Source organism: Chroicocephalus ridibundus, chromosome 4 (assembly GCF_963924245.1).
Source record: "Chroicocephalus ridibundus chromosome 4, bChrRid1.1, whole genome shotgun sequence".
Lineage (NCBI taxonomy): Eukaryota > Metazoa > Chordata > Aves > Charadriiformes > Laridae > Chroicocephalus > Chroicocephalus ridibundus.
This window is the reverse complement of record NC_086287.1, coordinates 42,112,042-42,138,777: the sequence shown is the minus strand read 5'-3', so window position 1 is coordinate 42,138,777 and position 26,736 is coordinate 42,112,042. Positions and strand designations below refer to the sequence as shown.

The 26,736-nt window shown below is 38.7% G+C and overlaps 1 protein-coding gene across 1 annotated transcript in view; it reads left to right on the top strand.

Moving 5' to 3' along the window:
* MAP3K9 (mitogen-activated protein kinase kinase kinase 9) overlaps positions 1 to 26,736 on the top strand; it is a 55,504-nt gene that overhangs the window by 11,572 nt on the left and 17,196 nt on the right. Inside the window, exons 3-4 of the mRNA XM_063332203.1 lie at positions 17,806 to 17,986; positions 25,411 to 25,559. Of these exons, the coding sequence (XP_063188273.1) occupies positions 17,806 to 17,986; positions 25,411 to 25,559 (330 nt within the window). The remainder of the gene's footprint in view (positions 1 to 17,805; positions 17,987 to 25,410; positions 25,560 to 26,736) is intronic.

Sequence of the window (26,736 nt, the reverse complement as noted above, 5' to 3'; positions counted from 1 at the left end):
AGAACTTAGAAGCAGGGTTCCTTGTGACTAGTTCAAATCCAACCCAAGGACAACAGGACTTGAATGTCACATATCTTGATAACATGTGATTAGTTATCTCGTTCCTTGTTGCAGTATTCATATCCCAATCTGTTCATAATTGACACTCTTCTGTTGGCCTCTTCAGAGAAGGAAAAGTACTTAATGTAAACCTCTTCCTCCATGTTGTAGAGGAGAGCTCTTCCAGGGTCTGCTTAAAGTGGGTTGGAAGTCTGTCAGTTTGGAAGTTTGCACTGTTATTGCTGCTTCAGGTAATTCAGGGTAATTTGCTGACTAACTCTCCAATGTTGTACCTTCTATCAGAATGGATTTCCTTTGTCTGTGCAATTAAATGAGTGTGAGTAATGCTTCATGTTAAGTATAGTGAAACTATTTCAATGGCATCTGATTGCTTTACATTGGGTGAATAATTGATCTGGCCTTCGTTGGCCCTTTAAGAAGAAAGTGATACAAATATGAGATTTGGGGTGGGGGTGTGTGTAAACAGACGGACACAACAGCTGTGAGATTAGTCTTATGCAGATGTTCTCCACTTCAGTTCAAGGAGTGAAAATCAGTAAACCCCTATTTTTATTTTTTTAGATGTAGAAGTGTGTACAGTAGAAATCAAGCCTTTCAAACAGCCTGAATATATTCCTAAGGGTGATTAAAGATGACTTTTCAGGTTCTGCCCTTAAGGAATTAACTGATTCTATGTGATATTGCTAACGGTGCATAACTCCTCGTTCTGGTTACTGTGCTTATACGCTGTCTCCCTAGAGTATCAGCCTTTGTGCTGATATCCTGGTCACTTGTATTGTGGCTTAAAAAAATTCCAAATAGCTGTAACTTTTTGCATGTGGCAATTTGACGATGAAATTCTTGACAGTAATACTACAACTGTTATTAAATACTACAACTGTACTAAATTAAATACTACAACTGTAGTATTAAATTCATGTGTTATTAGTTTAGAAGATAAAAATTAGCATCGCTTTCAGGTATAATTTACAAGTTGCTGAGGCACCAGGGATTTACAGAAGTACGGTGACAGTTTACTTGGTGTTGTGGTTGTTTTTTTTTTCTTTAGCTTATCTAAATTAGTACGACTACTTTCCTCTCTGAGAGGTTTGACAGATGCTTTCATGTTGCAGTCTTATTTTTCAGTACATTTTAGTAGACTTCTGAGAGATTCAAAATGAAAATACATCTCCTGTAAATGGTTTGTTTTAGTTCAATATGAATTGATGTCTTCCCTGTTAATTGCAAGTCAAAAATAGAAAGACTTTATGAAATAAATCTGATGTCCATAAGAACACTTCGCTATTCTCCTGTCCACACCAAGTAGCAAAAGGGCAATTTCACAAATGGATTCCCTTATCCTTGTAGACAAGAATAGGAAGAGTTCCTCTCATTTTTAAGAAGTGAATTTGTGTCTATTACTTTTAAAAACCCAGCTAATATCCTTTTCATGTCTTTGTACCACTACATATATTTTTCTGCAGGGTTCTTTCTGCTCCTAAGAAAAAAAAAAAAAAAAAACCAAGTGCTTATGACACTAAGCACTTTGTCCAAGTTGTGCATGTGGAATTGTAGAACAGATACAAGCAGACCTGAGCACCATCATGCAAGAGGTGTACCTGGGCATCTGTGTGCCACTTCCATGAATTCACTGTCTGGTCATCTGTGACAGAGTTGGGATAAATCTGTGTTTTTCCTGAAATTTGTAAGTAGCAAGTCAAGAGTGAGAACAGCCTTGTTGTGGCATTTCCAGGAAGCTAGAATAACTTTGAGCTCCACATTGTTGGGGTTGTTTTTTCGGTGTTGCTCCCACATCAATAACCTTAATTTGAATTTTGAGAGATTTCTGTCAGCATCTTCACTCTTGCTTTTTTCATCAAACACTTCCTTTCAGAATTTAAATGTATCTGAAACAAACAAACTCACTCTTGAAGCATCAGAAGTTAAGCAGTCTTGCTCTTTGAAGTGATGATTCATCACCCAAGATGATTCCTTAATTTTAAGTAATATCCCATTTCGAAGATGGTGCATATTCCCTTATAACAAGACAAGGAAAGCCTTAAGCTGTTGGAAAGAATACAGGATATAGCATGTGACTTTAGCTGCTTTTTGGTACATATTTACTTTCTGATTCTAGGATAGTTTCAGTTAGATTGGTATGACTTTGATTTCCAAAAGGTTGCCAAAGTTGACTGGCATATCTGATAATTGCTTCTTAATTGTCTGACTGCTAATGGAAAGGTAAATTCAGCCTTCCTCAGACCTGAACTTTTTCTAGATATGAAAAAGAAATGTGAAAAAAAATGAACCTCATGCACTAAGAAGAGAAACTACCACAATGTATAAGGATTTATAACTGTGCTGTTTGGTTTCATCAGTGTTTCTTAAAATCGGGGAGAAGAGGGCCTACTTGCGTGACAGTAAATCTTTGGGTACCAGCCTGTAGAACAGTCATTATGGTGGTGATGGCAGGATGGTGCTGTGTCATTCAGGGTTTTCTTCAGAGGGAAGCAGCCAGGGGATAGACAGCCCTCCCATGAGCTCTTAGTGTTACTACCACACACAGCCCTTCCACTCCGCTTTCTAAAAGCATTGTTATATTACTCAAGCATTTATTATAATTCCATTTTTTGTTAAAAACAAAGCTACCCTCCCAATCCACCAAACTTTATCTAATGCACACATAGATTCCAAATTATTGCTGTAATCCTGTATGTGCTTTGAATGCTGTGCTGCTTAAGTCCTGGATGACTTTCAGAGCTACAAGCCAAGCTCCTAGTTACCACTACAATATCTTCCTCTGATGCTTCATCAAACAGGCTTCTGGAATTTGCTTTGGCAAATCCTAAGTTTTGCTGCTTGTATTACAGCTGGAAACCTTCATTTAAAATGTGAGCATGCCTTCAACCTTGCTGATTTATAGACCTGTTGTTCAGAGGTGTAGCAAATGATAGTGTGCCAACAGCTCCATTTACTACTAACAGGTAAATAGGTCTGCCACTAATATTTTGCTTATTGCAACAATTGATGTGCTTAAAGTGGGGGTTCCTTGGGGGTTCTTGGGGTATTAAGAAGTGCTAGTATGGATAATTGCTGTAAAGATAGTATGTGTGAGGGCAGTGGGGTGTATGTGGATCAGGCCATGTGGTCCACCTGCCACAAACATATTACACGTTTTCCTGTTGTTTCTCTTCTTTGAGTATGGGCCTAGGAAAAGATATTAGAGAGAATGGTCTTTAGTTGCTTTTGACTTGTCATTGTTCAAGGATTCTGAAAATAAGAACAATCACATAACTTCGATTAATAGTACTTGATATGCCTAATTCTGCTTGTTGAAGTGTTGTCAATCTTGCCCTTGGATTTATTGATTTGGTTTTTCTTGTCTGATATGATCAGTCACATAGTCTGTGGCTTTGATGTGACTATGGTCATCTGGTAACTGGGGGATACTCCTAATGCTTCATCAGGGTACTGTGTAGTGTCTCTGATCACAGAGTAAGATGGGTCAGAAAACTAACAGAAATTTAACACATCAAAAAGTGAACAGCTTTGTGATAGCTTCACTGCACGAGCTGTTAGCTTGGATGGACTTTCATGTGCAACAGTGCAGGACTACCCTCTCTCAGCAGCTGGCAACTTGTTCTGCTCAGCTTGGGGTAAAACTCTGCAGTATTCAATAAAGTCTAAATTTCACTGTTGTCAGCTGCAACTTGGGTGTTGATTGTGCATCTCAGAGCCTTTTAACATTTGTTCTGATGAATGGAATTGCACTTCTCTTCCTTTTCTTAAGGTATTTCTAATTAAATCTCATTTTAAAAAAAACAAAACAAACAAAAAAAAAACAAAACCAGAAACCACCAAAAACCCCAGCTTCTAGTGTGAAGTTTCTATGTTTTCCTTACCTTCTAGATTATGGAGTACCAGCCTGTTCCAGAAACGAATAGTACTTCGTGTTATTGACTGTTTCATAGAGATGTCTTAATTGAAGCCGGAGCAAAACAATTCTGCGCTACTTTTTTCATCATGAATTTCGTGTTTCTATTTGCCTGGAAATGGCTCCCACCAGCAGCATTATTAAATCCCTTTTCAGATAGTCTCTTGAGTGACGATAAATGAATGCCATTCATGTGATTCTACTCTTCCCTTCCCTTTTTTTGTTGTTGCCTAATACAGTTCTTGATTTGTTGCAAGCTTTCAAATGGATATGATTTGGTGAAGCACTGTGTTGGACACAGATGTAATTAGTTTTTTCCTTGGAGCATTTAACTGATTATGAAGAGTACAATAATCCATGCCTGAGCTAGAAGGTTGTTCCAATGTAATCAGTATGGGAGGATTTAGTCTGAAACGAGAGCTGCCTAGCTCCATTTATTTATTTATTAGGAAACTCATCTGAATGTTCTCCAGGAGTGTTCAAAGTGTTTTGTACCAGATCACTAAAGCAACAAGACTTTTTTTCAGCTCGGTTAGGTGAAAGGATCGATTCTAAATATATTGCGGCTCTGGAGGCCTTTCCTGTCCCCTCCCCCATTATGCATTAGCTCTTTAGAGTTACTGTACTGCACGGCTTAAAATCCAAGAACTGCTGTGCTGTCACATCCATCACCTCCTCTAGCTTGATCGAAGAGGACAGTCGGCCAGCTTTATGGATTTGCTGAACCCTCACGTGTACCCAATAATTAAAAAGCTTTTGCTTCCAAGGCATATATATTTTTTTGAACGTGTTGTTGCTGGATGGTTAATAACAAGAGATAAAATATTTGCTCATTACTGAAAACAATATTTGTATTCCTTGTGGGTTTTTTTTTGTTCTAAGGTGTGAAATTTTGAGTGAGTCTTAAATTCTGTGCTCTACAGGATCCTATGCAACATTTAGCCTTCTGCACAACAAATATTAGAATAAAGATGCAGTCCTACTGAAATGAACAGCAGAATACTCAACAGAAGGTAGGTAAAGGCTGCATGTGGAAAGCCCGGTCTCGGTCCATGTGCAGATCTGTTAATCACTTTAAGTACTTTGAATACAGGATCAAGAGCAGATTGCTCATTATCTGGATACTTGTGAAGCAAAGCTGTGCAGGCTGACTATGGAAGGTAGAGCTAAAATTGCAAATTAGATTTTTGGCAAACTGCTACAATATGAGGTCTCATTTTGGAGTGACTTTTTGAAATCCTTTCCCAAAAGCTTAGTTCTGTCCTCGAGACTGTGTCTGTGTACTGCCAATAGGAACTAATGATTAAAAAAAAGGAACACCTGGCAAGCTCAGTCCCTTGTCCCCTTTGCAATAATGTTGCTTTTTTGACTTTAGGCAAACTGCAGACTTACTAGCTAGCTTCTGACTCTGAGACCATGACTCATGCAGCAGCATGAAGCAATATATTAAGACTATCTTTATATCTAACAACCAGTATTTCCCACCACCACCATCTGAGCTGAAATGTATCTTGGGAAGTTTTGCTTATTCATGGGGGGCGGAAAATGGGATTGGAACAATCATAGTAAGTTCAGTGAAGCCACCTCCTATGTAAGAACATTTTTGTTTGATCTATGGAGACTTTTCTCCTTCAAATAAGGACAGCTTAAAAACTATAGGACTATCGTTAATATTTGTTATTACTACAGTACCTTATAAATAAGAACCCTGAAGATGTCAGTATGCATAGTGTTTCTTCAGAGTACAGTGGAAGTTTTTATTCATGTTTCAGATAAAAGCAAGTATAAAAAGTAGTAATTGGCCCATGAAAGAGGCAAAAGATGCTTATCTCATTTTTCTGAATTAGTCTCCATTTAAAAAAAAAAAATGAATCCACATTTGCATGAATTTCACAGCCTCCTAGTAGTTGAAAGTGTTTGGGCTGGAAATAGATCTAGAAGGCAGTCAAAGGGAACTGGACAAAGTGAAGATTATACCTAGATTGTGGGGAGCTAAGTACAAAAGAATACTGTGAAGTGAAATCGGCTGGCCCAATTGTGAAATTCCAGGGTGTGTGTGGCAGGGAAGAAATTCAAATTTAAGTGTAGTACTAATATTTCAGTGTTCATGGACCTGCTGGCTAGGAGTACAAGTTCTCAGAAAGTGCCTTCAGAGCTGTACTAGCTCGGATAAGTTTATTCTGTGGTCTGAAAAACAAACCCTTAGAAAACATATGGGGTTGAGTGAGGAGATTCTTTGATCAAGACAAGTTGAACAGATTGGCTTGATTTTGGACACATTCTGCCATGGGTGGGTGGGAGAGTCTGGATCCTGTGATATTAATCAGACTTTTTTCCGCTCTGGCACACCTTCAGTTTCAGGAAGCCTTTAGCTGACTTCTGAAACTTGTGTGAAGCAATTTTTTTTTTATAAATTTGGAATTGTTCAGAAATATTCTCTGTTTCCTTCAACTCTTCCACTCGAGACTTCTGCTGTATGGCTGGCAGGGAGAAGTTTAATGGTAACACCTCCTCATACAGGTCTGGATTGCTCTTAAATCCTACTGTGGAAAAGACTTGCAGCTTTTAGAACTGCAACCCCGCTCATGTTTTGCATTTAGGGGTCTAATAGTGAAAAAATACTGGTTTTCATAAAGGTTTTACTCTGTTCTTTTCTTTGTAAAGCTCTTAACACCTGGGATTTGATGGACTTGGTATCTGCTACATCTCCTTAAAGTACTTGAATTATCTAAATGGAGGAAGTGGATGGGCTGATGCTTATCCACTATCTGACAAAACTTTTGCCACTTTGCTTTTTGGTAAGCGGAGTCACAGTAAGTTGTTCTGTTTGCAGGATGGAAGAAGAAATAAAATGTGTCCAATATTCCCACTCACAATGAGTACTCAACAGTAGCAGTGGTCTTTCACATTCCGGGTATGACAGGGTAAGCATTAGTTCCCCTCTTTGTACCTGCCTGTTGACCTTACTGCTGTTGAAAACAGTGATTGTACAGTAACAGATGAGCAAAAGCCTATGGGTAAACAAATCTGGTACTTTGCAGTTGTAGCCATAGGTGGTTGAGTTGGTCTGGAGGGATCTGCCAAAAACACTCAACTGTAGCAAAAATGCATGGTATTATTCTGGGAAAGAAAAGTTAAGTTAGGTGTTACTACATGTGCGTTTGAGTTCCTTTGCCATTTTTCAGCCTCCGACATCTTAAGTAGTGGTCTTCACAATTCTCTTCCATCTAACAAAATAAAAATAGATATGGTGAAGCACTGGGACCAAAGGAGTAATCTAGTTGAGAGTCCAGGTAAGAATATGGAAGACTGGTGGAGAAACTTGACGTTAAGTCTGCACAGGTAGTTAAATGGCTACTAATGATTTAAATACTAGAATTAAATGTTTCTACACCAAGTAAAATAACAAAGATGACGTATTTATCCTATTTATAGTCCTTCCTCTTATCATTCTCACCCACCCATTGCTGCTGCTGCCATCTAGCTTTTGGACTGTGTGGAATCATAGAATTGTTAGGGTTTGGAAGGAACCTTAAAGATCATCTAGTTCCAACCCCCCTGCCATGGGCAGGGACACCTCCCACTAGACCAGGCTGCTCAAAGCCCCATCCAGCCTGGCCTTGAGCACTTCCAGGGATGGGGCATCCACAGCTTCTCTGGGCAACCTGTGCCAGTGCCTCACCGCCCTCACAGTGAAGAACTTCTTCCTAATATCTAATCTAGATCTCCCCTCTTTCAGTTTAAAACCGTTACCCCTTGTCCTATTACTACATTCCCTGAGAAAGAGTCCCTCCCCATCCTTCCTGTAGGCCCCTTTCAGGTACTGGAAGGCTGCTATAAGGTCTCCCTGGAGCCTTCTTTTCTCCAGGCTGAACAACCCCAACTCTCTCAGCCTGTCCTCATAGGAGAGGTGTTCCTCTGCTGGACCCATTCCAACAGGTCCATGTCCCTCTTGTGCTGAGGACTTCAGAGCTGGATGCAGTACTCCAGGTGGGGTCTTACTAGAGCAGAGTAGAGGGGTAGGATCACCTCCCTCAACCTGCTGGCCATACTTTTGATGCAGCCCCGGATGCGGTTGGCTTTCTGGGCTGCAAGTTTGCATTGCTGGCCCAGCTGATGTGGCTCTAAGGAGACAGAGTACAGCACAAAATAATGAGAAGGGGCTCTTGTGAATGGGTGTGAGTGGGATGTCCTTGCAGGCTAAAACCTTTTGCTGGAGTTTTTCCTCATGTGGCTGCTTTCCTCATTCCTGGAGTCTTGGATGGCAAAGCATTCGACCCACAGTAGTGCGCTAATGTTGGTGAAGACTGAAATAGAACTGAAGTGTGCTGAGACTTACAAGTATTCAGATATTTTCACCACCTTTGGGTTTTTCAGGCCTTCTCAACTCTACATCATCAAGTTGCTGTGTCTGTTTAGTAGTTTGTTATCAGGGCCTCACCTGGGACCACCACCACCTGTGTCTCTAGGTCTAGGGGTTCCCTTTAAGCTCAGGCTAACTTGAAGTACCTTCACAATCAGTTTTTCTTACGTTTCTGACAAACAAGCTTCTGATACTTTCTTAAGATTGTTCTCCTAACTCTCCAAAGTGTTTCAAAGCACGACTATCCACTCTAGCACACTAGAAACACTGTTAACAGTAGGTGACTCTGAAGAATTGATAAAGCTTCAAAATATAACAATAGAACACATGAGTTAACGTTGCTTTATCACTAGGTAGTAGCCCTATTGTTTCACGGTCTGCCTAGAACTTAAGTATTTAACTAAAAGAATGGCAGGTATTTTGACACTAAAATACTGACTGTATTCTCTCAGTTGGTGAAAAATTATATGGAAGTTAAATGTAAAGCCAGCAATCATCGATCAAGTCAGAGAGATATCCTGGTGTACCACAGGCAACAAAATCCATCTTTTTCCCCTATAGTAGGGATCCTTGTCTTCTAGCCTGCTCCCTTCCATATTTCTTCCTGTATACTTTCAGTTCTCATTGCACTCAGTGCCTCTTATTTCTTTTTTATTCTCCCTTTACTTAATGATTGTAATCATTTCCATCAGGCTTAATGTTCATTAGCTAATAGATTTCTTTTACTGCGTGCCAGACTTACTGAGTAGCATCATGCACAGGTAAATGACTTGGCATGAACTGTAAGCTGGACCATACAAGAGACTGTCTTGTATGGTTTTTTTTGTAGATTTCTTTTGTGTTTCTTAATATACAAACTCATACTCTGGACTGGGAAAGGGAGCACGAAGTTGCTGATACAGTTGCTGTAATGAAATATAGGGGTGATGGGCAGTTTGGTGGTTAACTGTTGTGGTGGTATTGCAAGGTAATCTTGCTTTCCTTGGTATTCTGTTGTTATCAATTTTTGCCTCTTAAAGTCAGGAAGTTCTTTATTTTCTTGGTGTGCTGTCTGCTAAATAATTTGGGAATACAACAGCAGAGTGGTTGAAGAAGCTGAAGCCAGTACAGCCAGAAAATTTTGGTATGCCTGGCTGTTCATACTATTTTGTGCATCAGACAGCAGCCCCTTTCCTGCTATAAAAAAATACAAAAATGGGCTATTTTTGCTGTGGGTGATCATGCTGTAGTAGTCCCTTCTTGAATGTTGTTCTGCCTCTGAAGTGATGAGTCAGCTTTTAGCACAAGCAAAGGAGTATTCTGTTCAGCACTACACTATGCAGATAAACCTAATCCTTTCTCTAGGCTGAGAAACAAGGAAAAGGCAATTCTATGACCATATTTTGCTGCTTTGTCAATTAATTTGACAGTGAGATGAAATGAGGAGCCGCTTCCTACCAGTTCTTTGATGTTAGTAGCAGCTGAATCAGCATGGGTTAAAGCGTTTACATTTCCTTCCCTACTTGCTCTTTCCCGCTACTTTGGCCCACTGGAGACTAAGAATGCTGTCCTAACTGTCCAAAAATGTAGCTGAAAACTAAAACAACCCCACCAAAAGAAACAATCAAAAAATCTGATGGTGTTACTGGCTTCTAGGGGAAGTTTGTGAGAGGAAGTTATAATGTATTTTCTGTCTCTGCTGGTGTAATACAAGCCAAAAGGAGGATTAAACCAGCGGCTGTTAATTTTGTTGCCAAAACAAATTTCTTGATTTCCCTTGTGAAAACTTGCATTCTGTGAGAGTAATCTACCTCTTTTAAACTATCTTTTAATGCATACTGGTTATAGTATGGTACTGGATGAAAAACAGGAGGTGTATTACTGAGGTTTTATAAAGTGACCAACTTAAATGTGATAAAGTTTTACTTTAGTGATTGGATTGAAAGATTCAGTGCATATGGTTTATCCGTGTAGGGTAGTGGAGTGTGTTTGGAAGAAGAGTAGGTGGGTTTGAGAAGAAAATTAAATGAAAGGGATCCACACCAATTAGTGCTTCTAGCATAATTGGAAAGAGGAAAAATCATGTAATAGAAATAAGTTGAGTTAAGCAGAATGAAAAATATATCAACAATGCAGTTATTTGCATTGGAACACTATAATAAAGGTGGGAATATTCCCAAAACAACGTTTGTTCAGCAGTTTTAAACTTCTACTGCAATGGCTAAGAAGCAGGAGTGATACTGGCACATTAGATGTGGGTTACACAGCTCTCCTAGGGTGTATTAAAATGTAGATACAAGTAGATCAAAGGATGTGCAGCTTTGTACCCCTATCTTGTCGTGGTGTATTTGTAGGTCTGGTCTCATGTTTTTCTGGTAGATGCATGAGTAATGAAAATACAGCTGTTTAATATCTGGAAATGAGGCCTTCCTTGCAGTAGGGCTTTGGGTGTTAGTCAAAGATATTCACCATTGACTTTTCAATTGATTCAGTGATCATTAAGGTGAGTGGTGCAAGACATAATAAAGTATGACCTCCAGCTGCCTTGGTGGGCCAAGGGACAGTTTTATTTAAGACTGATTTAACAGTAGTACCAGTTTGTCTTACATTAGCTGTCCCACTAATAGAACAATATATTTCTGAAAACTTAATTTAAAAAAAGGTTCAGAACACTGAGATAATCTTGCAACTATGGCTAAACTGATTTTCACCAGATGGCTCTCTAACATCTGGTGTGTTGGGTAACATCTCTAATTGAAATTTCCTACTTATACCAGACCACAGAGATTCACGTGGTTTGAGTACTTAGCACAGATGTGCCTCTAGTCAAGTGGGGCTCCTGTAGAGAGTGATTCAGAGGATATTAGACTTATGCTTGGAATCCCCTTCTCGAGCGGCTTTGTCTTTTCTGGCCATGTTTGGAGTCTAGGAAGACTGCCTTCCGAGATGCTGTGAGTTTGTTTCATCCAATCCAGCTTTCACTGCAATGATCCATGAGGATGGAGGAGTGGGAAGGGGAAGATAGCTTTTGAACATGTGCATCTGTGGTAGGTGTGCATGTATTTAATGCATGCAAGGCAGAATTTCATCTCTATAGAAATATTTATCACTTGTATCACCTGCCTTCAGGGCAACCCTTCTATAGTTTTTTCTTGTAGTTTGTGGCAGAATTGAAACTTGGCTAACATTTAATCTGTTAATTTTTTTTCCTCTGGTCTGTATTCCCTCAGAATTAATTTGGTCCTCTGTTTTGCCTGACTAGAAATAACCAGTAGCTTTGGGTACTGGATGTCTGCAGTAAGAAAACTCTAAAGCTGCAGGTTTCAGTATTTTCACTGCATAGATTATTTTTTTTTTTCCTTCTGAAAGGACATAGAATAGTCCTAGGTACCTATAGTCTAATCCTACACATGCAAGTTCATAAATTGCTTGTGAAAGTTAAGTGTTCTAACCTGAAGCTCCACCTCTGGAACCATCCTTAAAGGTAAACCAAACAGCAGCCTTAAATCTGTCCTTTTATTACATAATTCTGCACTGTTTAGTGCCCCACAGTTCAGGCATCTCCATAATGACTATTGATGACAGGACAGAACTGAAGATCCAGTAGTAGCAACTACATGAAGGCTGAAGGATGTAACGGTATCTTAGAAATCTTAATCAGGTTGCTTTTTGTATTCCTTTAAATACTAAGGCAGATGTTTTTGTCTTTCTAGTAAAGCATAATAATGTGGAATAGGGTGGAGCAGGAGGAAGCGCTGACTCAGTATCAGATACCATTGTGTCAGTCATACTTCAGTGGGTCTGTTTCTGAGATCTATTTTCACAGCAAATCTTTGTTTAAAGAACAAAAGCATCTGAGTTGGCCCTGTCTCTAGAAAAAAACCCTTATTCTTCTTGATGTCACTGATATACAACTGTGACTCATGAAACTGAGAATCCATCCTCTTTGGGATCTGTTATCACTGGGATCTGTATACTTCTAAAGACTTGATTACTTTCAGTAAGACTGACATGGGATTCTGTCAAAAGCCTGCCAGCTATTGATACACACAGAGTGATACTTAAACTGGAGAAGGTAAACTGGCTTCACCTGACCTCAAGAAGTTGACTTCCATCACTTCCAGCTCTGCTAGAAAAGCTGCTAGCTCAAATCACAAACAAGAATAAGAGGTTCTTGGGTACATCATCAGTTCTTTTCCCCCCACCCATACTAACTAAGAAGCCATCTTTAAATGGTACCAGCATTGACTGAGTTAACTCCCCATCGCTCTTTATGCAGATTGAGGCTGGAATGAGAAAATCCAGTTGTATCAGGAAAGTCTCTAATGAGACTTCTGTTTCAGCATCTGGTGTTGCCTACTAACTGAAGATCTGGTTAATCGCCAGCATTCAATGATGTGCAGAATGTACTGAAGATGCTCTTTGTAAACTTTATCAGTCTGCTTTGTCTCTGGCCTCTTAACTATTGTTTGAATAGTCAAAACAACTAAATCAAACCACATCTTAAGCAACTGAGCTTGTTCTCATGGAAAATTATACTGTTCCACATTACTGTGATTCTGAAGGGGTAAATGCCAGCACTTGTTGACTAAGGATAATTCTCTGAAAATATGGATCTTGACTGCTGAGTTCACTCATGGCAACAAAGACAAATTAAAGGACACAATTAAGAAAGGCTGTTTAGTAGCTGGGATGGCCTTACAGTCCTGTGTGCTGCAGTTACTGCTGTGAGCATGATGGTAATTGTCCATGAAGTATCAAAGTCCCAAGCATAGGGTATCCTAAATCTTCAGAGACCGGGCTAACAGCTGCTACCTGTAGCTCTGAACTAGTCGGAGACGACTGAAAAGGCTGTGAAATTAGTGATGAAAGTAAGCCACTCCGTGCTTCCTTTCCTCTTTGTTACTGCAACTTGTTTGGTCCTGAGCAGAAGCCAAAGCATCACATAAATGGAAATGTGTTAAAAAGTACTGAAAATATAATGATGACAAGTTTTCTCATCTCTAGCAATACACAGTTGTTAGTTTACTTGCTGTAATGTCAGACAGTATGACTAAGGACTGCACCAGACTGAGTCTTGTCAAATGATCTTTGAATTCTGCCTTATACTTTTCTGCTAGTTATTCTATCTCATCATCAAACCATACGTGTTGACTTATTGCCTTTGGTTACCTAACCCACCCCTTTGTTTATGTGGTGCCTACTTTCCCTGTACTTCAGGAAGCTTTCTCACAAGAGTCTGATATGAAAATATCCTCGATGCTTGTTGTAAGGCACCAAAGATGTTCTCAAAGAATACGGAGGAACCTCAATAGACACTTTCACTTCAAAGAAAAAAGACTGGTCTTTATCATAACCTAGGTAACAGGAGGCCCAGTGTTTAATTTCTGCCTCTGTATCTCTAATCTCAGACCTAATGTCTTGATTGACTGTTGTTTTTCAGCACTTGCAATCTACTTGGCTCTCAAGAAATTAAACAATGAGGCTGAATCATTACCAGAGTCCTTGTGGTAATAAAGTTCTTGGTAAATTCTTAGTAGTTGAAATTACACATCTAAATCATATGTACCTATATCTGGATCACTGCCTGATCCAGGGAAGGTCTTGCTAGGAGATACCAAGGTCTATGAGGATCATATCCCTTTCTTGTTGTCTCAGCTGGGACATCTTGAGATATGGAAGAGCTGTCTTGCTAGACAGAATTCATCTGACCTGCAATTAATTTCTCATTGTCAAATGCTTCTCTTCTGGAGTACAAGGAAATGTATGTGAGTACTTCTGGATTATTACTCCTGTATGCTCATCTGTTTGTGATACCGTTCACCTAAAGTTGCTAACAATTTTTAATGGTAGTTTAAGCCACTATGCTTTGCACTTGCAGTATGCAAAGAACATGGTACTGGTGACTTGCTATATTAAGCTGTCTTACTGTAGCAGTTGGATCCTCAAAGCTGTCTGAATGTGCTTATAATCCTTGGTTTGCTTCATTGGTCCCTTTTACACACTGTCAGTTGGCCCCTACCCATGCTACTTAAGATCAACTTCTAGCCTGTGCTACAGACAAAAAAAAAGATGGTTTAGAGTTGATAGGAGCAGTGGTGCATAGCACACCTTCATCTACAACTTGGCTGCCTCTGTGTGTGCACACAGGAAGAGACTTCTTGTATGGGCCCTGCTGGAATGAGGAAATAGTGACCCACCACTAACAAGCTGATGCACATTCTGCATGTTCCTGCTGATTCAGCTCTCATTTTTCCCTGCTTACTTGAAAACTAGGCCTAGTATCTTTGCTGCCAAATAAATTCTCTTTTTGAGGCTAGGAATGTGAAAGATCTTCAATTCAGTTTTCTACCTTTTTTAAACCTCTTCATCTCTTGCAGATCTTTTAAATCAACAGACCAGATTGAGAAGACTTACTGCCTTGGTAGATTAGTTGTGGTTTTGGTGTAGGTGCTCTGTATTTGTGTCTGAATTTTTTTTGTTAGGCTGATCATCTGGCCTCTGTTAGCTCTCTCCTGAATGATCGTATCTATGCAAAGATGGAAAGGTATGTTAACTCTGTAAGTGTAGGAAGTATGTGGCTTGGTTGGTTTGTATTCTGGTAGACTGCAGAAGAAATAGCACTTGCAGAAGAGAACTTGCACTCGAAGTATTGAACAAGAGGCAATGACTCGTTGTACATAAAGCAAGTGAGACCGTGTTGACTAGCATGAGTAAAATACATTTGCAGTGTCCTAGCAACCTGGCATATGTTCTCCATAGAAGAGATTTTTAAGGAGGAAACTGAAAGGAATTTACAATTCGCCTATTTACAAGATTATTAATTGAAATCTGAGTAAATGTAAGAGGGAGAGTCAAGGTTTCCAGTGTGAAAATCTGGCAGATGGTCTAGGGAGACTCCTAGCAGTGACAAGTGAGCCTGTTGATACTGACCAAGATAAGCAGAACTGAAAGAGATGATGGAGAGAGTTACGATTCTTAAAAATTAATTTTTATAATTTTGGGTTGCAGGATTATTATCCCAAGCAGTTATTACAAGGAAATAGGAGGGGAGCCAAGGATGTAACTAAGGAATCAAGGACTTGCAATAAATCCAGCTCTTTCATTGTTCGTCTCTGTGGTCTTTTGTCATGGTAATTTAACTTACTTAGCCTACATCTGACAAAAGAACAAGTTCATGGATACAAAAGATCTGTGTAAGTACTAATTATTTTGTTAGAACTTAATACAAATCAAGGTAATTAGATTTAAATAACCTCTCGCCAGGAAGGTATGTACAACCAAACTGTGATATCGGGCACTCTGTCCTGCCGTTGAGCTCATTCAGACAGAATATGATCTACCTTGTGAACAACAAATTTGCTTGTTGCTAGTTGTGCTTGTAGACAGAAGCACAAAAAACCCCAAACGCATACTTTCTTGTATATCTATATATAACTGCATTTAAACTTAAAAATAGATTTTATTATTCTGCCAGTTTTAGGCAGAGTGGGTGCATGCTGAAAGAAGAAAGTTAGTATGTATATTCCAGGAAGTTTTTCACTCTTGCAATCAAAAAGTGACTTGTTAGCAATTTCTCTTAGCAGTTCATCTGCTAGAAAGAAGGGAAAAAAGTTAGGCTTGCTGGAAGAAGAGGGACAAAGGAAGCCTTCTTCCGTACCTTTGTTTCTTGTGGTGGTTCTGTTCTGCACTGAAGTGTGGCTCTAAAAATACATACACTTTTGCCCAAATGAAGAGAATAGTAACTTTAGGCCTCAAACTACTCCTTCCTCTGCAGTTAGGAAAATGGAGTATTCAGTAATGTTAGAAAGGAATTTTACAAAAGAAACAAGAACCAAGAGCTTAACCGTAAGTCTAGTTCACTCACAATTTGAGTTGGCCCCTAAAAATCTTTAACGAAGAAGTATTTTGTGAATTCTGAAGCATTGTAGAAAGGGTAGCTGATTATTATTTTTTTTTAAATTTTCAGAGAACAGGCTGTTTGTTTAATAAAAGTAAATGCAGTATTTTAACATTTAGATGTGTATTACTTATTATGCAGAAGGGTTCAAATAACACTTTTGGCTTTTATTTCATGGGAAATCCCATTTTGAATACTGGAGGGAAGTATAAGAATGAATGTAAGATTTTTTTTTTTTTTTTTCCAAAAAACCCCAGTGTTAGCTTGAGACTGATACTTGAGTCTTTTCCTGGACTGCTAAAAATGATCCTGAAGACTATTTTTAAATGTACTGTGATTTTTGCAATGCTTTTGGCATTTATAGGTTTCATTATGATCCATGATTGTTTCATTGTGGGTTTGGGTATTTTGTTTGGTGTGGTTTTTTTTTTAAATTCACACACACATACATAAAAAGGGGAAAAAAACCCATCTTGTTTTCTAAGAACCCGTAATGACATTAAAAACAGAGTAGCTGCATAATGATGGTGTATTAATGGCTTGATGCCTGTTGCTGTGAAGTCATTGGACTAACGATAATACAAATATTTTTTTCTTTGTGGCTCTCTACAAAGGGGCTGAAAAATCATTTCACAGGCTTATGGCTATGTTAGTTATGGCATTTTAGTGGCCTGTTGGATTCTGTTGCTTGACACTACATTGCTGCTGCAACTTGTGTGGTCATTTTACATTAAGGTAAAGAAAGAGGATAATGAGGTGCTGCTAAAGCATAGTGGATGCTTCTGGCATCTGGTTTACACTCATTTCACAGTGGTGTGACAGTACAGCTTTCTGGGTAAAGAGGCATATGTGCCTTATACCAAAGCATTCTTGAATTCTGCCTCAAGGGTTTTTTAAGTTCTTCAGTATAGACTCCTTTGCCACTGAAACATGGTAGAAAATTTGGCAGCTTAACTAAAAAAAAATAATAATAGTTTCATAATGCTGGGGAGGGAATCTGAAACGTGGTGGTGAATGTGAAGTCTTGAATTGGGTATGTTGGTATGGATCGTCAATCTTTTTTTTTTAATTGTGACTTAAAAAAAAAATAATAAAAATCCATGTACATAGAGCTTCCACTCCTAACACATTTACATGAAGGGTGTATCCAGCCTCTGTGTATATCTGGATTTAAAAAAAAGTCCTCTAAGCAGTTCAAGAAAAAGATGCTATTACTGGCTTGCTGAGAGAGGATTAATTAGGAAATGTCTTCCCTTATCTGGATTTCTAGAAGTTACAGTGGTTCACTTCCTCTTAGCAGAGAATTATTATACAGAATGACATTAGGCACTATATTAAATAATTATGTTATTATCTATTTGTTCTCTGGGGCTCAGCATTTTGGTTAAATTTGAAGTTATTTGCTAGACAGCTGCTCACTTGTCAGAGGAAGGATCAGCTTGAAATAACTTGTAACAGAGTGTGGTATGTTTGAATAACTAAAAGTTAGGGACAATCTTGAAATTTGGGAGATCTCCAGGAGAATCTTTTTTGCAAATACTAGCTTTACTCTGCATACCTTTTATTCCCCCCCCCCTCCCTTTTCTCTAGTACTGATTCTCGAAAAGGTGGAAAATGGAGATCTGAGCAACAAGATATTGAAGATCACGGATTTCGGCTTGGCCAGGGAATGGCATAAAACTACCAAAATGAGCGCAGCTGGGACTTATGCCTGGATGGCTCCTGAGGTCATCCGCTCCTCCATGTTCTCCAAAGGCAGCGATGTGTGGAGGTATTGATTTGGCGTTAAGTGATTGGATACTAAAGAGTAACTAGATGTGCCAGGAAACCTCTTTTACGTTTAAGAATGATTAATGGTGAACCAAATATTAAAATTCAGGTCTTAAGAAAACTTTACCCACCAGCTTTCCATCTGTCAGACTCTCAGACTACTTTGTATTAATTGTAATTTTTTTTTTTTACTGCAGAAAGTGGTGGACCAGCTCCTGCATGCCTCTAAATTTTTGCTGTTCTGTAAATTTACGTTCAGGTTATCCTGGGATTCATAATCCTGATTCCTTCTGCTTAATCTAAAGCAATCTTTTTCTGCCTATTTAGCTATTGGCTGACATAATCAAAGTCCATAAGGCCATAAAACAATCTGTGAGGTAGTTAAAAGTACTACTTATTTTTACTGTTTTACCAACACTAAGATCACTTTATATTTTATTAGTAATCTGTCACTGATGTATATGTACAGAAACGCACTGTGCCTAATTGAATTCCATGTGCGCTTTCACCCTGAATACAATGTTTTTCACTTTCATAATAATATTATGAATTATTTCCTCCCTTCTAGTCTTTCACATAAAATAATCTCTTCTTTAGGTCCATCTGAGTATGTAATCCATAAGTAGTATTTGTATACTTATATTATTTATTCCATTCATGCACTGGGATTTTTGATAATAGGAGCTACTTTGATGGGGAGGAGTGTAAGGGTTGTCCCACAGACTTCAGAAATTGAGTTTGAATGCTACCACTAAGTGAATTGGTAAATCCAGAATTCAGTAAATAGCTCTAAGACAGTGACTTCTCTGGATGCTGTGGGATGTATAATTAGTACTGAACATCTGAAACAGATGAAGGAAACGTAATTTTGTTTTTCCTGTGGGGAGAGAGGTATTGAAATGTCAGGGTGACTTTGTCTTTAGAGCAGTAAGATTCTGTTGCTGGCCAGTAATGCTCCCACACAAGTGCGTGCATGCTGTGAAATCTGTCAGGATAAAGAAATATCCCAGCTGGCAGAATTTTCTGGCTGTTATGGCAGAGATTTGGTGTGGGGATTTTCATTTTCCTTATCCAGTTTTGCTGAATAGATAATGTATTGCTTTGTGATAAGCCTGTGAACTTGTATTTTGCACACTAATGGTGTGGATAAAATTCTGACTCTAATTAAATGTGGTAGCCTCTGTAGTTTATCTGAGCAAGATGAGCAGGCTTTTATTCTGGGCGAAGTCTGGCAGAAATGAAAACCTCAAGGCTGTGCACCTTTTCTGGGCACATGATGACAGTACTGGTTTGTACACAGCTTGTCAAGCTCAAACTTCAATTTTCTCTTCTCTGAAACACTGCCAGGAATGGCCTTTAAGGGTAACCTGAGGGAGAAGGGAAGAGGGGAACAATTTCCCTGTGATTGTAACTCTACTAATCCACGCACACTGTGAACAGATCAGTAGGTGTTCTGCACCGGTATGACCTCACTTTAAAAAAGACTTAATAGCTCAGTTAGTGATTTTCATGAAGGTGGCTCAAGTGCCTCTATACCTGTGCAAAAATACTAGTTTAGTCATTGATTTAAGGACTGTGAATCGCTTCAGGACTTAAGGATTGTAAATAACTTAAATGATTTGTTAGTTTTTCAGAATACTTCATTTCTATTTTTAAGATTCCCTCATCGCTTTCTCTTCATATAGTTACCGGTCTTCCCCTGAAAACAGGTTGAGTTCTTCTCAGTGCTCTTCCTTAAACAGAGGGTTATCACCATTAAGAGACCTGTTACACTGACTCTGAACAAGCCTTCTCTCTCTGGTGGCCAAACCTTTGAGTCCCAGTTAAATAAGCTGAAAAGAATACGGTGTTTGAGGCATGTATGCAGAGGAGAAATACTTCCCAGTGCGGTCACTACGAGTGTGTCAATGACTGTAAGCACTGCATTTTACAAAAGCAGTCATGGACATGTGTAATAAATCCTGTCCCCACCCAAGGATGCAACTTGAAATTCTTAACAGGATGAACGTTTTTATCCTATTAGACTCGCCCCTCCTCTTGCCCACTTCAACCTCTTGGTTAATCGCTGGAGTTGAGGGAGTTTTTTGCCTGACAACTTCCAGTTAGTCTGTGCGGCATCAACAAAATCGGCTGTCTCTGTCTCTAACATTCACAAACCCCTTTTATTTCAACAACTTTTTCTTTAGAGCTTATTAGAATAATACTGCTGGCTGAATTGTTGCCCTGCCTTTTAACAAGAATCTTGTTCTGCTTATGTTCTCGCCACACAAACAGGCGAAGAAGATGCTTGCCAGGACTGAAATTTCCTGAGTCAGTCTTATCTTGTCATAAATAACTGCTTCATGCAATTCCTATCAAAACATGCATCAAGCTCCCTTTTTAAAAACTCAAATCTGTTTGTATGTTTGGTTGGTTGGGTTTTTTTTTTCCCAGTCTAAAGGAGGGTTGGCAAAGAACTAAAAGGCTGAGGAATGCCCCCACACGCTGGTGTCTGTCACCAGTGTCTGTGCCACTGTAAAGCTTGTTGATAATAACAGTACTTAGTACATCTTGCTAGTGAAAATTTGTTGCTATGAATTTTGCTGTGCTGCTCCTGTAAGCTTTAGCTATAGAGCAGAAACATTGTGCTTATATTGCAGAGAGGACAAAGAAGCCACGGTTTTATTTAAGTATGTCAGTTCCTGTAAATCTGTTTATGTGTTTGAGAGGAGAGTTACGTATTTGCTTTGGATTTACAGGGCTGAAGTTGAAGCACAGCTATTGCAGCTTATCCAGTACTGTACAGCAAGCTAATGTTAGTAGGCATATAATTCAAATTTCCCTGACACTTTAACTGCTTAGATGTATTTCTTGTTTGCTGCACACTTCATTTTTGACTTGTGCTGCTTAAAAGACAATCATGTTGTCAATATGATTGATAGGCATAATATAAAGCCAACATACAATCTTCATCTGATTCCCTGTGTTCCTTATTTTAGATGCTTTTAAGATGTATCTACTCTGAGAATTTAATTTTCATTTAGGAATGGAATACCAGAACTACCTAAAACCATCTGATTAGCAGATCAGGATGTTTCAGGCATTCAGTGGTGGGTGTAGGAACTTCAGTCATTTGAATATTTCATTTGAATTAAGTGTTGGCAAGCACTTCCATCCACAACTGACTGCTTGCAGGCTTCTGTAGTCTTCTGTGTGTAATGAAGCACTGGCAAGACTTCAGTACCTGGCAGATAAGTGTTGACTAGCAATATTGGTAGAAGCTCACATGGGAGAAACATAAGCTTCTGACTGTTGTGAAATAAGCAGGAAATGTCATCTCTGGAACTGCCAGTCTGATAACATGCAAAATGCTAGCCGTTAATAGCCATTAAAACGTAATTAAGTTTGTTTTCTTAACAAAAGTAATATTCTAGTTTCTGTTTCTGGAATCTCCTTGTTGTGCTGAAGCTAGGGAGATGGATAAGATGAGCCAATGGTACAAATGCCATTGGAAAATAGCAGTGAGAAGAAATTACTGGTTTTTTTCTAACTTCACAGACTTAGAAGGGAGGTGGCAAAATCACATGTGAAATCCTGCAGACCTCCAGCCTCCCTCTCCCTGAAATGAAAATCCAGTGTGTAGGATTGAACCTGATGTTAAATGGCTTAAGGGATTACTGGATCACTGGGAGATGGTTAATTATTCATACAAGTGTCAGTTGACTTGGACGCATGGTCTGTATCACATGGTTCATTTTGTAATTAAAGTCCAAAAATTACTATTGGGTGCTGGAAAAATAAATGAACTTGATCAGCTTTCCTTCCTCCCTGTTGAGAATGATGAGAGGCCCTTGATTCTTTCTGCCTTTTTTGTATAAATCTCTTCTGTCTCTGGCTTTTTCTTTTGTAATTCTCAATTCCCTGCCTGAGAGTTAATGGAAAACACTCTGTTCATCACCTCTCTTGCTGTTTAATCACTTGGGATGATTGTTGTTCAAATGCCACAAAGCAGTGTTTCCTTAGTTCTGTGGAAGCAGTATTCTCAGCAAAGAACTGTAAGCATGTGAGGAAGAGGTAGCATTCAGTTATGTCTGAAACTGACCTTTCCTGCAATGTATACTTCCAGTGTCACTTTAGAAGAAACACCAGTCTGTCCATCTGTTTGTCTTTTAAAAATTACCCTGTGGAAGAAGTGTTTGAGATGTGTTTGAGCACATCAATAGTGCTTTTCCTAACCATTCCATTAAGAGAATATTCCTGATACATATTTTACCCAGCACGAGTGGTAAAGTAATAACACAACTCTTTGGTAGTTTTTCCTACCTTTTGATATCAACACTTCCATCCAAACTGAAGAGTAACGTGAATGATCGATCAGATTTAGACAGGCTAAATATATATTCAGTGAAGTACTCATTTTCTTTGAGTGTCTTATGAATCCTAGGAGGCCAAAAAGAAAATGGGAAATCCTTAAACTTTATTTTTTTCAAACGAGGCTCTTGAGACAGCAAGAAATTGAGAACCTTGATGGGAATAAATAATCAATTATAATTATCATTATAATATCAAGAGTATGAATTGCATAGGAAAAATGCAAAATATTATATAGGTCAAGAGATACAATATTTTGCTTAATAAAGTAAACTAGCTGTGTTAGCAGCAAAGGTGAAATCTCAAGTGACTGAAACTCCATATCTAAATAGGAAAAGTAGTAGTGAGACTTGCCCAACTAAGGTGGCAGCAGTTGCAATGAATGTTAAAGACTTCATGAGGTGGAGAGGAGATTGCAAGAGTACAGGTTGTGATAATGGAAGTTTTGATTACTCCCAAATGGATAGGGCAATTCTTGCTTTGAAACAAGAAGAGATTAATCTTCTAGCTTCAGAAATGACTGCTTTGTGGAGCAGGGAGCTTTTAGGAGGAGAAGCAGTTTTTCATTTGGTCTTCAAGTGTGCTTAGGAGGCTTTCAGAATTGTATGATAAGACCACGGTCAAACTGTATGTATACTTAGATTCAATATCTTTGGAAGAGCAATTAAGAAAAGTTAGTCCATTACAGTAGTGCTTAATCTGAAGGAGATTAATGACATCATTGAGGAATTTTGTGTAAAACAACAAAAGGGGACCATGCAACATAGATATCTTTTAAGAACACTATGTTATAGTTCAGAGTGAATGCATAGGAAAGACTTTAAATGAATGAAAAAGATGATGTAGAAGAGACTACTGGAAGACACCCTTCAAAAAGTTGAACCTGTATTCAAATGAGGAAAATTAGGCATGGAGTTAAGTGCTGGCAAGTTGAACGTAAAAAACTCAAGAAGATTAAAAGGGTTTTGAGGAGGGTCTTGCAAAAAGCATAAAACCAAATAAATTGCTTTCAAATGCAGCACAGGTGAGAACCCTGCAGGCGAACATACAGCCCAGAGGTGACCAAGATGTAAAAGGGCAAAGAAGATAAGGCTATAGCAGAAAAGACTTAGTAAGTGACTTCTGGCTGCTAGGATGGAGCAAAGAGAGGCTTTTTAAGCTGAAAATTTCTCTTTAAGGGAGCCAAGCTGGAGGACATCTCATACTGAAGTACTGTCCACAGACGTGTTAAAATTGACTGATAAAATGAAAATTGCTAGGATTTACAGTAACACCCAAGATTTCTACAGGAACATGAGAGAGCCAGCTGAGTTAACAGCTGTGCTTTGTAATCTGTTGCTTAAAGCTGCCTTGATACCAGAGAAATGGAAGACAGCAAACATGATGAAAGAGCTTCCCGAGGATCAGCAAGTCTGATTTTCAGTTCTACTAAATGGCAGAAACAGCGCTAAAGGGCAGGGAGCTGGTGGACATATGAGCATATCTTGGGAAGAGTCAGCTTTTGTAGAAGGAAATCATATCTTGTGGAAAAAATGAAAATTCTTGAAGGAGTTACTGAGCACATGAACAAGTAGTAAGATTGCTTTATACCATGTTTGGATTTAAAAAAAACCCTTTCGACAAAATCTTTCATCAAAAGCTTTTAAAGACAGTAAATTGGTGTGGGAAAAGCGAACCAATCTGTTTCCCATCACTTAGTCAATTCTTAATTACTAAAAGCATAAATCAGTTTTCTTGGAGGGGAATTGTGTGCTCAACATAATCATAAGTGATTTGAAAAAGCATTCAATGTTTAGGTAACATTTGTTGATGATACCAAGTTACTTGGGATAAGAAAAATTAATCTACTGCAGAGAGCTGAGGAAAAGTTTTACTATACTGAATGATGAAATGGTAATAAATACAAAGTAGTACCCATGGGAGAATTTCACGGGTACAGTGATGGGCTCTAAATTTAACTATTATGATTCAGTAAAGATATTGGAGTTTCTGTGGGTAACCTAGCTCATTTTGTAGGGAGTCAGAAAGGCAAGTGGCAAATTAAAATTTAATAGGAAAGAAATAAAGAAGACAACAGGAAATACTGTGCCTCTCCCATATCTTTAAAATTTTATGTGGTTTTGGTCATTTGAACATAAAAGGCTTAAATAGAATGAGATTGTACAAAAGATGTCAAGGTCAGTGAAAGATATGAAATGGCTTCTGTTCAGGAGAGTAACTAGATCAGGATTTAGCTAGATTAGGATTTTGGGGTCTGGAAAGAAGATGATTTAGATAGGATGTAGTGGGAGCCTGTGAAATCATGGATCGCATGGAAGGAGCTAATAGGGAACATATGTTCATTCTTCCTTGTATGGAAGGGAGCTACAAGGAAGCAAATGAAATTACCAAGTGACAAGCTCAAAACACACACGGAAGTATTTTTTGGCAATGCATCATTAAATTTGTGGGACTCACTACCACAGAACTTAGCAGACAGTAAATGGGTTCAGAAGAGATTAATGGAAGAAAAAACTGTCAGGTCACTAAGTATGAAGAAGCTAACTCTGGCTCAGGCTTCCTAGAAGCAGAGGGAATATTCTGAGGATATATTGTTTGTCGTATACCTGGGAGGATAATGGTCTTGGAACCGTTTCTATAACTTCATAGTTAGCATTTCATAGAATGTCTTAAGAACAACTTAATTCTGAAGGAGTATTTTTCATTTACTTCTAAAAACCACAACCCACCAAACAACCCTCCTTCACATTTCTGAGAGTTTCACTGGGTTCTGGTTTGAAAATTGCCGAATTAGTTTGAAGCTGCATGTTAATGTTTTTCAGATTGTTGCCAGTTTCCAGAGAGGAAATTTTTTGCCTAAAAGGCAAAAATGGCATCTTATTTCAATCTAATTTAAAAAAAGCAGGTAAAATAAAACACTTCACCAGCTTGGCAACCATGATGAGATTGTCCAGAAAACTGGAATTTCTTCAGAGTACCAGACTCAGCCTGATAGGTTCAGGTATTTTCTTGTTGCTTAACGAAGAATGTGTTAAAGTCAAACACCTATTCTCTTTTCTCTTTTCTTCCTGGTAGTTATGGCGTACTGCTTTGGGAACTGTTAACAGGAGAAGTACCATTCCGAGGAATTGATGGTCTTGCAGTAGCATACGGTGTTGCCATGAATAAACTTGCCCTTCCAATCCCTTCCACGTGTCCAGAGCCTTTTGCCAAACTCATGGAAGGTAAGCCAGCTGTGGTGTGAGTATGGTTTGTGCTGTTTCTAGAGTGCTGTTGAGCATTGCTTCCTGGTGTTGGAGCACAGATTTCTCAAATGGCTTGATTCAATGGTGCAAGTTATTATGGGAGCTAGGCTTGGCTGTTAGTGTGCTTTGACAGTTACTCTATTAAAAGAGTAGTATGTGAAAGAAATTTCCCTGCCATTTTTTTAATCAATTGGCTTTATAGGAAAATGGGGGCTATTGCTGTTATCATCTAGCTTGTTGTTTTCTAGTAGTGAAGACTCGCTAACACAAAAACTTCACCTATTTTGGTCTCGTTTGAAGTCTTCAACTTGTTTTGAAATTCATAGCTTGAACATTTTGCTAGGTAGTGTCAGATTGATTTGGAATGAAACGTTATCCTACTGACATTCCAGGGAGAGGGTTTATATGTGTCTTTGACACTTGAAAACCACAAATTATCAGTCAGAATGATGTGACTTTCTGCTTTGTGTGTGGAAATAGTTCATGCCCAAGGTGGGATACATATGGAGGAAAGGAATGTAGGAGTTTGTCTTCAGAGCTGCAGTAACATTAAAAAGGATTCCATGAGGTAGCTTTTGGGTTGCACCAGTGTGACCTGCTCTGCTAGCTATTGCAAGTACTTACATATCTCCTAAGCTTCAGTTGTTCTTTACTCCCTCTCTCACGGTAGTACCTTTAGTGTTTTATTCAGTGCCACTATTCCCAAGGATTTCCAGGTGTTTATATGTAGTAAACATTTTTATACCTATCTGGTGGAAAGAAAAACAGGTAACAAAAAAATCAAACAGGTTTTATAGTCTTAGTGAGCAAAGAATGAGTCTGAACATAGAACTGACATTTTGTGGCCTCTGGTGGTGTTTTTAGCCCCAAGAAAGAAATTTGATTCATCGTAAGAAAATGTTTCTGATGGATTTCTCTGCTTTTAGAATACTTTTGCGTTTCTCTGGTCTTTTCTGTAGGTTACAGGCTTCAGTTAAGTTAAAGTAGAAAATTTCACGTACTGTTGTGCTAAAAAAGAAATATTCTACGGGATAGTAAATAGAAGCAGAGTTGCAGGTATAGTAGCTTGGAAGTAATGTAAAGCAAGAAACTGCATCTGAAAGACTTAATGGAACTACCAGCTCAATGCTGTGCCAGAGCAGTTTATTTTGACATG